The sequence below is a fragment of the Chamaea fasciata genome, unplaced genomic scaffold (assembly GCF_029207755.1).
Source record: "Chamaea fasciata isolate MVZ Bird 193981 ecotype frontalis unplaced genomic scaffold, bChaFas1.0.hap1 SCAF_5, whole genome shotgun sequence".
NCBI classification, from domain to species: Eukaryota; Metazoa; Chordata; class Aves; order Passeriformes; family Sylviidae; genus Chamaea; species Chamaea fasciata.
The window spans coordinates 8,244,409-8,259,862 of NW_027094090.1; the positions used below are offsets into that span (position 1 = coordinate 8,244,409).

At 38.5% G+C, this 15,454-nt stretch overlaps 1 protein-coding gene across 2 annotated transcripts in view; it reads left to right on the top strand.

The window, feature by feature from the left end:
* SEMA3D (semaphorin 3D) overlaps positions 1–15,454 on the top strand; it is a 132,841-nt gene that overhangs the window by 64,644 nt on the left and 52,743 nt on the right. For both annotated transcript variants that reach the window (XM_066182771.1, XM_066182772.1), the window contains exons 4-7: positions 3,765–3,827; positions 5,460–5,579; positions 9,960–10,053; positions 13,300–13,428. In XM_066182771.1, the coding sequence (XP_066038868.1) occupies positions 3,765–3,827; positions 5,460–5,579; positions 9,960–10,053; positions 13,300–13,428 (406 nt within the window). The remainder of the gene's footprint in view (positions 1–3,764; positions 3,828–5,459; positions 5,580–9,959; positions 10,054–13,299; positions 13,429–15,454) is intronic.

Sequence of the window (15,454 nt, forward strand, 5' to 3'; positions counted from 1 at the left end):
ACAAAATCTGATAGAGAAAGACAGATACTGAAAAATGAGTAAAATGCCAGCATTACTAGTTCGTGACAGATGGCAGCTGAAATTAAGCTCTTAGAGGTGGATCCAGGTATTATTTATATATATATATATAGCATCCATGTACCAATTAACATATATAAAACACATTTTTTAAAGTTTTTGCTTGCCTTTTCATTTCTTTCTTATAAAAATGCATAGAGGACAGGAAAATGTTACTTTTAGAAATCTGCTGCTCCTGATCTGGAAAAGACCTTTGTGGTTTTGAATGTTTGGTTTTAATCAGAAATCAATTTCCAGCTACCCTTTAAAGTGATATCTTATCTATCCTACGCTTATGTATTGCTTAATTTCATACTCCTGGGAGGTTTTCTTTCTCTCTGATAGAAGAGAGCTTATTAACTTTCATTTATTAGGAGAATTTAATTTCTTTCCTGTTGCTAAATTTAAGAAAATATTTGAAGAATGATTTAAAAGTTAGTGGTAAGGTTGTTGTTTTTTTTTTTTTTAATTGGGCAATAGAAGATAAAATCTGAAAATCATGACAGTAGCCGACCTTTGGAATTTTGATATGGTTATTTTGAAAGGAAAATAAACTGAAGATTAAGAAAAGAAAAGAATCCTATTTAAGTATATAGTTAGTTCACGTATTTCAATTAGTTGCATTCTTGCCTTAAATTCAGTAACTCCACTAAGCTATTCTAAGATTTCTCCAGACATTTCAGATACAGATGCAACTATAAAATATATTAAATATATAACTTGTACTGTTTGTATCACAAAACGATTATAACTTAAGTCAGTGTTGTTACGACCTTTAATATACAGTGCCTGGCTATCTGGTTTTTGTTCCCATTCCTTGAAGTTTCTACTTATTGAGGAGTTTGGGAAAAAATAATTTGTTAATATGCTGTTACCATTGCGAACAGAGCATGTAAATAGAAAAAAAAAGAAAAAAATAAAAAAATTATCAATTTCAAAGCTTCAAACCATTTAAAAGCTCAATTATTTTAAACCTAGAAGAAAGTACAGGAGCATACAGTTTTTTTTGGTACATTGTAAAACTGAGTAACTCATCAGAATAAAAAATAATAGTAAAACTTAATTTCACCCCCTACAGAAAAGTCAGTACAGATGTGTAACATTACTTGTGTCAGTGTTTGAGAGAACCAGACCTGTGGTACTGTTACACAGTATGTCCTGTAATAAAAAATGAAGTTAATGCTTTCTTGCTCAGCACATCGACTCATTATTTATTATGCAATTTTCTTGATCTATTACAATTTATAACTGACAGTTTCTGGGAACCTCTCATTTCTCATGTGGAAAGCAAATAAATATCACTTTTACTCCCCCATATATAATTGCAAATTGATTTTCAAGTTGGATCACTTAGCTTCACTTTTCATTGTCTAATGTGGCCTTACATAATGCTAAATACTGAGCCTGTTGAGTAACTAGAGAGTAAAACAATTGATTTTTTAATATAATTGTCTGTGGTCAATTATCATAGAAGCAGGGGTGTGTGTATTTCAGCCTTGTAGGACAAACACTAATTCCCATGAAGGAGTCTGTAGAAGAATTGAGGGTAAGTCAAGTCCATTAATACTTCTGATGCCTTGAAACAGATGTCTCTGTTTTTAACTCCTCCAGTTCTTCTGTATAGTTGGCAGAGAGAGCTGGGCATTTTCAAAAGCCTACAAAGGGACATCTTGTCTGCCTAATTGAATAACTGAACTTCGACTAAAAATCTCCCAAGCCCCTTGAAGACCTCTAGGCTTCCCTGTAAATGATTCAGGGATCTTCGGCAGAATTGGGAATTAAAGTTTCTGTACAAGAGAACTGACAGCTCAGACAAATCTCCTTGGCCAGGTGTGTTTGGAGATCCATGATCTTACATTCCTCTGTCTGTTCCTTCTCAGTTTTTCTTCACTGGTAGCTTTTCATCAACTTCTCTTCTTAAATTTAACCTGTGTTGCCATCGAGACTCATCCCACTCTGCCCAGGCAGGGACCAGACTGGACCTACCTTCAGCCCTTCATGATATTCCCACTACTTTGCTCTGTGCTTCCTGGCACTGTGCACTGTGCCACCCACACCCTGGCATGGCTGATTTCAGTTTGCGTTTTCACACCTGGGTGCTATGACCATATCATTCTGAGAAAATGCTCTGGGAAAGTAAATTTGTGCTCTGGTGCTGCAGTGCTGTTACACACTGTCTTATCTCTGACTCCATGTAAATATTGTTGTAGAGGGTTAAGGTTTAAGTAACTTAGACTACATTATAGCTCTACTAAGAGGTTTTTATCAGAAAGGTAATTAAATTCACTTGAGTGGAAATTAATTTCCTTGCAGAAATCAAATACATCCATTTTCATGGGAAAAGAAAGAGGAAGAAGTAAAACCAAAGGTGTTTTCAGATTGAAAGAAACAGTGACTGTAGGTTTTGGGAAGTGATAAATGTACTTGACACAGGACACTGTTTTTTTGCTTTCCTTACCTGTGTGGGACTGAGCCTGTGTATGTCAAACCACATCCTGCAAGATGCTAGCAGCTGGGTGAAAGGGAATACGACAGAAGTCAACTCCTCTTTTGTGCCATTGAGTGTGCATGCTTCCCTGATGATGTTTTTATTTCTAATAATTCTTCATTCTGATATATTTGCTATTTAAGATTTTGTAAAGCATGATTAGAGACTACTATAAAGCACATTAGTGACTGCTAATGACCTGCTGGCTGGTGCCTGGGACTTGAAGCAATGTATTAATCAATATTTGCTTAAAAATTAGTGTGATTTGTGGTGGTTTTACTGTTAGTTATGAGAAATAACAATAGTGTTGTCTTGTCGAAATTAGAAGTACAAAATATCCATTTTTATCGGTGTGGCTGTAGAAGAATTTGTATTTAGCTTCTATTTTAAGTTTAATAGAATCAAACATGTACTCAATCATATCCAGTTTTGACTGCTCAATTTAAATCAGTGAGGCAGAACCTGAACTGTTGCTCATTGATATTTCTTCACTAACATAATTTGAATTACAGTAACTGATAATATTTTGTCATCTGGATTCATCTATATCAAAACCTATTTTATAGATTTCTTCAGGGCAGATTAAAAAAGAGAAACAGTATCAATATTCAATGCCAGTTATCTAAGGTCCATGATTCTAATCTAAACTTCTCTTTCATTTTCTTAGTAAACTCACTTAATGTTGATGGGTGACATTTTTAAACCATGCACTGTTGATTTCTGTCAAATATTCTTTTTGGTCTACAAATTTCCCTTGAGCGATCCTTAGTTTTTTGAACTTAATTCTTTTCATTTGAAAATTGGCAGAAAGGGCTAAGTATTTTTTTATAACAGTCATGCCAAGTCCACTGGCCCAAATTCTTCACAAATGTAATTTGCCTGGCTTTACAACCAGTTTTGTTTCCAGATGATTTGGCTCATCATAACTTTGAGGGAAACACATAATGGTGACAAGGTGCCCTGGGCAGATTAACTGAATGCTTTTTAAAAGTACATGTAGCCAATGAAAAAATAAACAAAGATCGGGGGGTTGATTTAAAACCTCTTAACTTTTTGTAATGGAATCATGTATTTGAAGTCATGTTCATTTCAATTTACAGGCAAGGTCCATCAACATGCACAAATCTGTTTTAACTGTTTATTCATGGAATAATTAATCTACAGTTACTGGACAGTTTATAATCCTCATAATCTTTGTCTTATTTTAACTATGTTACAGATTTACTGGCCTGCAGCGAAAGAAAAGGTAGAATTATGCAAATTAGCTGGGAAAGATGCCCATGTAAGTATGATGTATATCTTTTTATTATTGTTGAGAATTATGAATATCTGTGCATTTGTTACTATAGGCAAAAAATGCATTAGGAAGCTCTTGTTACACTTCTTCTGCACTAATGTCCTCAGTGTTTTTTCTTGATTATAAAAATTTCTATTTCTGTTGTTTTTTAAATACTAATACTTAAAAAAAACCCCCAGTATTGCGGGTAGAAATCATGCTAGGTTTTTCTTTTATGTAATAAATGCAGCTGAGATATAAATGGACTTTCCTCAGAAATGTTTATCAGTCAAAACACCCATGAAATCCCTTTTTTTTGTATTAAAATGCTTCTTTTTTCTTGGGAATGTCCTGAATGTAACTTCATTATAATTCATTAAAGAAACAGAGTAGTAGAGCAGTGTACAAATGAACTTAACTTGCAGACAGCTTCAGTTAGGGTTAAATGAAAATCTCAGACTCAATGGCTTTTCCGTGGGACCACAAATTTTCTTTAGGAAGTATATTTAAGGTACATACGTGTATACAATACAACTTTTATATGTTTTGGGTACCGCAGATTACATCATGTGTCTAGACCCCACTATAAATGTATGCATTTCCTGGCTGTAAAATAAATTTCTTCCTTTTCTCTCCAAAAAATCTCCTAGTGTCTATCTAGCATGTTGGTTACCAAGGTAGATTGCAGCTCAGAACACTCTCAGCCCTCTGCATGAAGAATTTCAACTTCTTATTCTAACTTGTTGCTACCATTATCTTTACAGCAGTCAAAACCTAATCAACACCTTTTCTGAGCACTGGGAATATTCTTTACTGGTGTATATGGAAGATTTGTACTGTTCTGTTTCTATACTAAGAGAAGGAAAGGGTCCTGGCAGGAAAGTACTTGTTCTGGATTCTCACTTAAGTGTAAGGTGATGTCTAGAACGTATGAAGAGATCTTAATGTATTCCCTCTGAAGTACTTGTTTTGTGTTTCTGTATTAATTTCATTTCGGGGAAAGCTAGAGCAAGCCTTTTACTCCAGCCCATGGATCATCCTTGGAGCATGTAGCAGCTGCCTGTGCTTACCAGCAAGGACCAAGCCCAGCTAGAGCCAGGACAGCCCAGTGGACTCAGAAATGACCAAATAAAAGTCACCAGTAAGATGTGGTTGGTGCAGAGACAAAGCATACCCTTTGAAGTGCGTTGAAGCCTTTCAACCCACCACAGTTACGTTAATCATGTAATCTTTGGTGTTAAAGCATGTGCAGCACCTTCAGCTGGGAAGCAAAGGCAGGAGGACTGGTAGCCAGACGAACCCAGTGGTTCTGTGACCTCTGCCCAATTGTTGATAGGTGCTGTTGGCTACAACACAGGCTGAATAGATACACTCTAAACCGTGCTGTGAGCACACAGCTTCTTGTGGCTGTAAGCATTACAGCAGAATTAGGTTTGCAAGTCTGATTGATGAACTGCCTGGTAGATAGCTACTGTCAAATTGTAGTTGTCACAGCTTTGAACTACTTTGTAAACAGTCTCTGCTACAGTAGTTTTGAGTTTAAGTACACCAGTGCTATGGCTGTAACTTTGTAGAATGTGTAATGTGGAAAAAAAGAATAAACATGGAAAGTAACCCTTATCTTTCTTTTCCCAACAGACAGAATGTGCCAATTTTATCCGTGTTCTTCAGCCATACAACCGGACCCATGTTTATGTCTGTGGCACAGGAGCATTTCACCCTCTCTGTGGATACATTGAACTTGGAACTCACAAAGAGGTAATTTAACTTTCTCACTAGTCTGACATGTCAAGGAATAGCCCTCATCTTGTTTAGCATTCATCATAGATTGGAAAATACTATGTGAGTGTGTAAAAAATGACCTGACAGCAGCTTGCATAAATAACGGGGTAAATGGTGGATTCTGCGGGTCAGACAGGAACTCTGGTTCTCACATTTGGTATGTGCATATCGCTTTTGAACAAAGCACTTTCCTCAGGCTTAATACACAAAGTTCTTTGGAATGACACTTTGATGTGATTAACTAAGTAAAGAGAACATCTAACCCAGATGTCTTCCTTTCTAGTAAGTCATCTCTGCACATGCTTTCCTTACGCGCATACATTCAGAGTTCAAGATGAAGCTTGTAGTTCTATCCTTTAATGTACATATACCCTTGGTCCACAGATGGATTCCTATGCCTTGTGCACGAGAGAAATAAACACTTTGAAAAGGGTCTCTGAGCCTGAGTGCAGGGACAGCGTCTCAGGACTTTGCCATGTGTTGCAGTCTGGTCACTAAGGAGGTGTTGGGTGTTCTCCATCGCTAGTGGCATATTCCTGAGCTGAAGTTAGCAGCTGATTGGTCTTCATTTGCTGGTGACAAAGAAATCTCTATTCTAAGTGGTAAATGTTTGAGACGTAACCCCCACAACAGAAGAATTTTGGTGTTGTGTCAAGCAGCCACTTAGTACACAAGTCTCTTTTTCACTCCTATGTGTATCACACCTTGGCTATATTTATCCCACTGGCACTGTTCTCAGACAGTGTTGAGATGTGACCTGTCTGGCTGCTTGCCTATGGTGCAGGCTTCCTATGCTGCTAAAGAAATAGCTTTCTCTTTTCTTCAAGGCTGGGTAAAATTCTAGAATATAAGAAATGACATCTAAATGACATTACTAAATGGAATAACCTGAAACAGAATGAGAATCATAGAATGGTTTGGGTGGAAAAGGCCCTTGAAAATCATCCAGTTCCAACTTCCCCTGCCATGGGCAGGGACACCTTCCACTAGACCAGGTTGCTCAAAGCCCCATCTTGCCTGGCCTTGAACACTTTCAGGGATGTAGCATCCACAACTTCCTTGGGTAACCTGTGCTGTTGCCTCACCACCCTCACAGGGAATAATTTCTTCCCAATATCTAATCTAAACCTACCCTATTTCATTTTAAATTATTCCACCTTGTTCTATCACTGATACATGGAATCAAGGGAAGATCCTCATGGAAGTAAAAAAAGGTATTAATGCTTGCCTAGACTGAGATTCATCATTATGTACCCCGCAGTCTGTGGGCTGGATGACCAACCCAGTGTGGCTGCCTGTGCAACAGAAAACTGAAGCTCTGAGGAATCTATACAGTGGTGCTCTTTGCCTAATAAACCATATTAATGCTCCTGGTATTGTCTGGTATATGGCGTATAATTTGGCTTACAGTGAAATAATTCTGTAGACTTCTTTGCTTTGCACTTTAAATATTCTGGTTGAAGCAGCTGAAATTTTAGATCCCTTGTATCATGCTGATTTCTTAGCTGAATGATCAAATACACAGCTGAATGGAACAGAACAGCTCTCAGCAAGAGAATAAGTAAGGCTCTGGTTTACCTCTGGGTCATTAGCAAGATTCCTTATTCAGTCTACCATTGCCCTACTTAATTCCATCTACTTCATTTGTGAAGGTTGTTTTCATTCAGTCTACCATTGCCCTACTTAATTTCATCTACTTCATTTGTGAAGGTTGTTTTCACCAGACCTTATGAAATTATGGATTTGGTCTGACTGTTCAGTCCGGCAGCCAGTCTAGACAAGGGGTCTGTCTCAGTTAGACATGACCAATTACCTTGTGAGAGGAAATGGAAGAAGAATCCTGGTATTGTATTTCCTAATCCCCTCACTGTCCCCCAGTCCTGCCTCTCCTACATTCCTCCTGGTTGCTCAGCTGCAGTGGTAGGTTGGACAGTGTTCAGCACTGCTCCAGCCTCTTCTGACAGAGCAGCTCTTCTACAGCCTCCTACGGAGGTATTAGCCTTGAATGGCATCAGGCATAATTTTCCCTTTCCTTCTTGGAGGCTCAAACACCCTTCAGCCACCATCCTTCCACTGCCTCTCCGGATGAATGGGACAAGGCAGGAGGGTGCTGAGGATAGGCCCAGTGATGTGAGTTTGACAGCCGGTTGAAAATGTCTCCTTGTAGGAACTGAAGCCAGGAAATCCATTCTCTTAGAATTTTTTCTTTTTTCCCTCCCTCACCTTTTTCAATTTTTTTTTTTTTAATTTAAATCTCTAGGTTATAATAAGATAATGAATGTCTGGTAATTAGCAACCTCTCCAGGAGTATGTGGGATGCCTGGGAGAGCCAAGCTCTGAGATAGCCTCGTGGAGGCTGTGAAGCCAGGCAGTGCTCTGCTCACCTTTGAAGGCTGCTGGTGGATCTGCACAGTGCTCTCGGCCAGTGCCAGTGCTGTGAAAACGGAGAGGAAAACAATGTGGATCAGGTGACTCAAAACCACAGCAGACACTGCTTTTGAAGCGGTACAAATCCCCAATGGGATTACACAATTAAAGGGGATTAAAGTCCTTGTCTTGTTATTGCTCGAGTCACTGCCAAAACTTCTCTTGGCTGGTGAAGAAGAGGCTTGGCTGGGTTGGTGCTGTTAGCCACAGCTCTCCAAGGGATGCTCTTTTCTTTGAAAGCTTTGCCCGAAGTGAAACAGGAGGTTAATTCTGTGTGAATGCCTGGTAGTGTCCATTAGTTTGTCTGGGGGAAGTCTGAAATACTTGATGTTGATCTATAACTCCCTTGGTCCCCTGAGTACTGCTGGGCTTGCAGATAGCCTCTTCAAATGTGAGAAGGCAAGGGTTCTCTGAGCAGCTCAGGGTTGCACATCCTAGAACAAATGGGACAGCAGCATTGTCAGAAAAAATGCCTAATTTTTAGGTTTTCTTGGCCTTGCTGTGCTCACTTCAGTAGCCTGAGAATTTGCTTTCCCTGATATTCCACAGGTTTGGGAAGGTAACAAGTTCTTTTGCTGATTAAATCCCGCTTTGTACGAGCTAGGATTGCTGGAGGAAATTGAATTTATGTTCCCAGATTGGAATTGATTTTTCTTTTCTCTTAAGGAGCTTAATTATTCAATATCCTGGGCTTTTGTCTTCTGAGCCTAGAGAGTTCAAGAGGCATCTCAATAACGTAGAAAGGTTTGGTCATTTATAATCTGATGTGCATTAAGGATGAATTGAATTAATGTGTTGTGAAGTCTAATCCTATGTGGCTATCTTTGGACATGCTTGTCATTTGTACTCTTCTGGCCTCTTGCAAGGCAGAGATATGAAATAATTAAAATAATTGAAATCACTTCACCTATTTTTAGTAGTTTAAATCATGGAGATGTTTAGATTTTTTTTTTTTAAACTAGCTTCCAAATTTTTGTCTCTATAATACATTGATTAGATTTCTGAGTATTAGTGGGATTTTAAATATCACTGTAGGTGAAAGCATGTTAAAGGAAAATATGTTAAAAGCACTTCTGTAGGCAATCTCCCCTCTCTTAATGGCAGCACAATTCTGAAGATGAAGTCTCCATACCTGCAGAGAGTTCACTTTACTCCTATGAGCTATCAATTTGCCTTCAGCAGGACTCACTATGGATTTCAGGTTAACTGTACTTTCAGGAAACCATTGAAAGGGGCAAGTAAAAGAATTTTTTTTGGCAATTCAAAGCCATGATAAAGCTTCAAATGGATGCCTACAAGAATCGAGTTGTTGACTGCCCACTGAAAACATTGGCAATAATTTTTAAATAACTTATTTTCTTTATCTTCCTTTGTGCCCTTGTTCTGTGGCCCAGGAATTAATCATACTGTATTTGGAAACTACAAGGAAGAAACTATTCTGATATCTCTTGTATCTTTAGCCTTGTTAAAAATAATAAGAGAGAGCATATGCTGCTTTCATTTTAAAGGGTCTGAACTGTGTCTGTTGTGAACATTATTCAGCAGTCCCTGGAGAAATTTCAGAGTCAGCCAGAATCCCTTCAGGGTCTCCTGTTGCAACACAGTCTATCAGCACTTTCCCAAATAGAAGCCAGTGCCTTTTAAGTACAATCCAGCTTTTAATTGGAGTAGAAATGAACAATGCATCTCTTCTTTTCTGAAAATAATTGTATTTTTTTTAAGATTTGTGTTTCACTATAGAGTGACCAGGATACAGTAAAACACTGAGTGAAAAAATCCATATAGAAAACAGACACAGAGTGTAAACATCAATGCTGAGATGACAGCTGCATGATACAACACACCTTCGCTTTGTTCATTAACAGAACAGGCTAAAGTGAGTTTTTCTCAGTAGCCACACCAGGATAATGAATTTGTGTTCATTCTCAGGAAATGGCATTCCGTTTGGACACCCAGAACCTGGAGTCTGGCAGGTTGAAATGCCCATTCGATCCCCAGCAGCCGTTTGCTTCAGTGATGGCAGGTAAGGAGCCACCAGAGCCAGGGGCTCCCCTGTGAGGGCTCTGTCACTGCTGCAGCTCCTCTGCTCATGTTCCCAGTGCTGGTTTGTGCTCTCAGAGCTGGGGAAGCCTTCAGGCTGCAGACACCAGAGAGCTGGAAGGGCAGCAATGCAAACAGAGGCGTTAGAATGGCTGTGAGGCTTCTGTCAGCTGGGCAGGAAGGCAGTTTCACCCTCACCCAGTCATTGCTCCTTTAAGAGGACAACAGAAAAACCCACATGGACAGAGAGTGTTTGAAGCCCTTGTGGGCCTCTTTCTGCAATTATCAATATGTTCTGCCCTTTGAAGTCTGCTGACATGCACTATTTCCATAAATACGTTTCTGAGGTTTCTATTTACTCGAGTGGCCACTTCTGAAGCTGGGAACCGAGGAACAAGATAGTGCACTCTGCCTGCTGCGTGCATCACAGCACTGTGTGGTCTGACATTTGGGGCTGAGGAATGTCAGCTTGACCTCCGGATTTCAAATCACTATAAGAGCTACTTTTGTCATGGTTTGGTTCATAGCTTTGGACAATTTTCATTTAACTTGTCCATCGAGCATATGAATACAAGATAAGAGTGAAGCACCATGACAGTTTCATTTACAGCAAAAGAGTAGTGGTGACAATGCTTTGAAGTGTCGGTCACTCTGTGTTATAAAAAGAATATGACTAATGTTCAGTCTTTATTCTCAGATAATAAGATAGATGATTTGTGATTTTGACCCTACAGATGGGGCAGGACTTCCTTTATTAAAAACAATAGATTAAAGCCTGTGCTTATTCTTCTCAGAGACCCCTAGTACTCTTTAATGACCATGAAGTCTATTTTTAAAATGGGGTTCCAGAAACTTTAACTTTTTTTTTACTTTTTTTTTTTTTAATGCAAGCAGTAGAACTCTGTGATTTATTAGAGCATTGCCTAATTTCAGTAGCACTCTCATTCTTTGACTGTTCTATTAAATCTTGTGAAATGAAGAAGCTGCTGTCTTTTAGCTACCTATAAGCCACATGAACTTTGCTACATAACAGTTTTTGAGCTAGATAAAATTAATGGTCAGGGTATTCTAGTGTCCCTTTTTTGACTGTGGCTGCTGTCAAGTGCTTCACAATAACATACACGGAGCTCTGTAAAGAGTTACAGGCCTGACCAGAGAATGTGGTTTTGGTCTGTCTTTGGATGCTTACCTTATTCTCAAGTGAACTAGGAGAGCAGTATAGTTCATGCGTAAGATGCTGCCCTGGAGCTCAGGTGAGATCATTTCCCATCTCTGCCACTAATGAGCAGAGTAACCTTGGCATGTCACTTCTCTCTATCTACTTTTGTTTATCTGCCAAATGGCAATAAAGATTACTAATAACCTTCAAACACTTCAAATCACTTTTTTTTCAGTTATACATACATTTATGAGCTAAGTAATACCTAACTATATTTTCACCCATATATGTAGGTTAATGCAACAGAGTAATTTTCATTCTTTGTCGAAATAAGTAATCTGAGTACTACATGACATATCACTTCAAGTAAATCCCATGGATAAATTTAAAAAACTAGTTTTTTTGACTGAAAAATGACCTGCTCATCATCCATCCTCTATTAAAAATTACCACTCACCAAAACTGTTTGGGACATAACAGGAACTTGAAATGAGAGATACCAAATGCCAAGAGAAGTGTTGAAAATGCCTTGTCAGCAGAGCCTAGGGCAAGGATGGAGAATTTCTGTTGGCCCTTCAGATGTATCGATCACCGAGTGCCTGTCAGTTAGCAAAAACCAATTACCCTGCCCATTCCTCATTATGACAAATACCCTTCAGAATGCACTATTGTTTCTTTACAAAGGCAACATGCTGTCTGAAAGATGTGCTTTCCACAACTGTCATGGAAATAATACAGAAGTAACAATAGTAATGAGGTAAAAAGAAAGATGATAGATCTTTTTTTGACAAATAAAGTGCTTGTGGATCATGGGTTGTGGGTTGGTTTGTTGATTTTTTTTTCCCCTTGATCTTATTTTTTTAAGTGCATTTACATCTTTCGTAAATGAAAGCACAAACATCAGTGTTGAATGGTATTTATTCTGCATTCACTCTCAACAAAGACTTCTCTCTAAAAGATCTTGTGAAATGTTTCAACCCAGGAATATCGGAAAACCTGGATAAGGAACTTTTGGAAGGGGATTTTTATGTATCATACATAATTTCTATAAGATTATAATTTATGAACATGAACTTTTTGTTTTTATGAATTCTTGGGATTTATTTCTGCAAGTTATTAAACAAAAAAAAACCAACCAAACAAAAAAACCCCTCTTCCAACCAATAAAGCTTGTTATTTTACAGAAAAAAAGAGTATTTAAAATTTACTATATGGTAAAAAAAAAAAAAAAAAAGTTCACAGTGGTACTGTTTCTTTGCTTCTTTTTGAAAAAGCACTGAGATCTGAAGGGAAACAGAAAATACTGTGCATTTCTTAGCATTTTCATTGCCCGCAAAAGGGGCAGAAGAGCAGATAGTGACTGAGATTGCAGTAAGCTCACAGCACAGTGTAGTCTCCTTGTGAGGCAAATTTTGGCTGCCTTATTCAAGCAAGATGTGTCATTTATTGTAGTGAAACCTCTCTGTGTTAAAATGATAATGATTTGTGTCTGTAGCCATATTCCTGCCATTAACACAAATTCCCTGAATTTGTGCCTGAATTCCTCTTTGTGAATTGAGCATTGGATGGAGATCCTTGCTGTGGGAATGGGCCAAGCTGCAACATTCCAGTGGGGAAGCATCCTTCCTGTTTTTCCTAGCTCAGGAGCAGCAAAACGATGGCAATCCTGGGACACAGGAGATGGCTGGAATGGACAGGTGGCCATGTCCTCACTATGGCTCCCTGGTGCATGGGACAGGGTGTTCGGATTAAATTGACCTTTCTACCCTTAAGAGCCAAGTACCCATTAAAGCCTAGGAAATTTACTTTTCTGAGTGCCTAAAAGATCTGAAAATTAGGCTTTGACTGTGTTCCTTCTCAGACATGTAATTGCAAGTATCACTCTCATTTAAATGTAAGTAAATTCACAGAGCCAAAAAACCCATTAAAATATGACCCAATAATATTTTAAAGCATTAAATTATTTTACAGACCAATTCAACACAGGTGTTGTTCACCCAACAAAATATAAACAGCTTTAATTTTTTTTGTGCCACAGCTGTAGGAACCGTATTTCTTTTTCCTTTGCAGATGAGTATCTTTATGCTGGAACAGCTTCTGATTTCCTTGGCAAAGACACTGCTCTGACACGGTCTCTGGGCCCTTCTCATGACCACCATTACATCAGAACTGACATTTCTGAACATTACTGGCTTACTGGTAAGATCCCAAACATATGCTGTTGTTATTTGCATTGTCCCTGCCTCTCTGCAGTTAATAGCTCCTTCCTTATATAAATATATGTCCAGCAACTATAAATATAGATATTGTATCATGGAGTCTTTGGATTACGTAGGCTATTTTAGAAAAGCTCAGTGGAACAGAAGTGCACTTGAGAAAAGTCACAGAGGTGAAAATGCTAATTAAGGGAAGGGTGGGAGCATAAAACCTAATCATAGTTTCTGTCTTTGATCTGTATATCTGTGTATAATCCTACAACTGAAATAATATCTTGACTTAAATGCTTCTATATCCAGTTTTGTTGGGATAATTGTTTAAACTGTTTTTTCCAATCACTTCTTAGAAGCTCTTCCGTATAGCATATTGAAACAACAGACTAGAAATCCCACATTTTTTGGTAGGAGGTATTTTTTTTTTCCTTTTCCTTTTTTTGGGGGAAAAATACCCTTTGTTGCTGTGAGGATCATTTTAAAACCACTAAGGGCACACTAAAATAGCTTCCCAAGGAAAACACTGGTTTTCCTTGCCCGTTAAAAAAGCATTGTGAGCTAGTAAACCCTCTAAAAAACTGGCTGCATTTGCACCCAGCCAGTCTCAAACCACACACAGAGTAACATGGAAAACTTCACTCACAAGCTAACCCTTCTCAATTAAAGCATCCTCCTTTTAGCTATCAACTGTCTTTAAAGATGTGGCAACACTGGCCCTGGCTCAGGATGCCTGTGTAACTATTATGGGTGCAGTGTAAAACCAGGGCCTGCTGACCACAGGGTTAAGTTGTCTTCCCAGCAGACAGCTTCTAAAAAGGATAATTTTGCCTCTTAACTCTTTGAGACCTCAACAGGGGGAAATGTTCTTTGTTTTTCCTTAATAATTTTTCCCTACCCCTTCTCTTCCTTCTTTGATATTGTTGCCTTAAATTTCTATCTAGATGTAACTCCAGAATTTCTGCTGTGAGATGAGGAGAAAAAGAAAACGCCACATAAAAGTCACCTTTAAAGTTTACTGTTCCAAATAGGAGATAGAAGAGTCTCACACACATAAAAGTCACCTTTAAAGTTTACTGTTCCAAATAGGAGATAGAAGAGTCTCACACTTGACTCTGCTGACCTATCCCACTTTCATTTCCTGTGCTGAAAATCTTTCTTGTCTCACCTCTCCTATCTTGTCTCTCTCGTTTCCACACACCCCTTGTGCAGTGCAAAGCAGAAATGGACTGTGATATGGCACAGGATGGGTTCTTCCAGCAGTCAGTTCTCTAATTCTAATTAGCCATGCTGCTGCATATCCAGTTTTATCACTGATGACCTGCAGATGCTCCGCATGGAAAGGTAGCTGGGTAGCTGCTTTCCTAAGGGATGCAATAATAAGCTAAAAACAAAGATTTACTGCGGTTTGGCCCTGAGGAGCGCCTGGTGTTATCATTAGTATAGATCCACACTGGTGAGCATTACAGCGTTCAGTTCCCAGTCCAAAAGAACTTGTAGCTTAAAAATACAGTTCCAAACATTTCTTCCTCTTACTATTGTTTCTTCCTGAGCAATTTGAGGCAAGGGAACAGTACAAGAGAACAGAATAAACTGTAGGTTCGAGAAATGTTTAGATGTTGTAGTGGCAGGGGGCGTGTCTATATTATAGTGCCTTTCCTCTCTCATTTAGAGTGATTCCTGATTTATTCTGTTTTCACTTAAAACGTCTGTATTTGTGAAACTTTTTTAAGGAGAACAGTATATTAATATGTCTGGGTCTGAAAAACAGCTTTAGTGTGCTACACCCTGAGGTGAAAATTGCCCCACACTATATAAACACTGAAGACCCTATATATTCTTCAGGTTTACCTTGTTTCCAGCCATATAAAAACCTACAGCCACAATTCTGTCTAAGACTTCACAAACACAATCCAGTCAGTGTTATACTAAGTGTAATAGACATAAACTAGGTGCTTTTAATATTTTGAAACAGTCCTTTTAAGGTTGGAGAAAATTTTAAATGCGACTTGAAATGA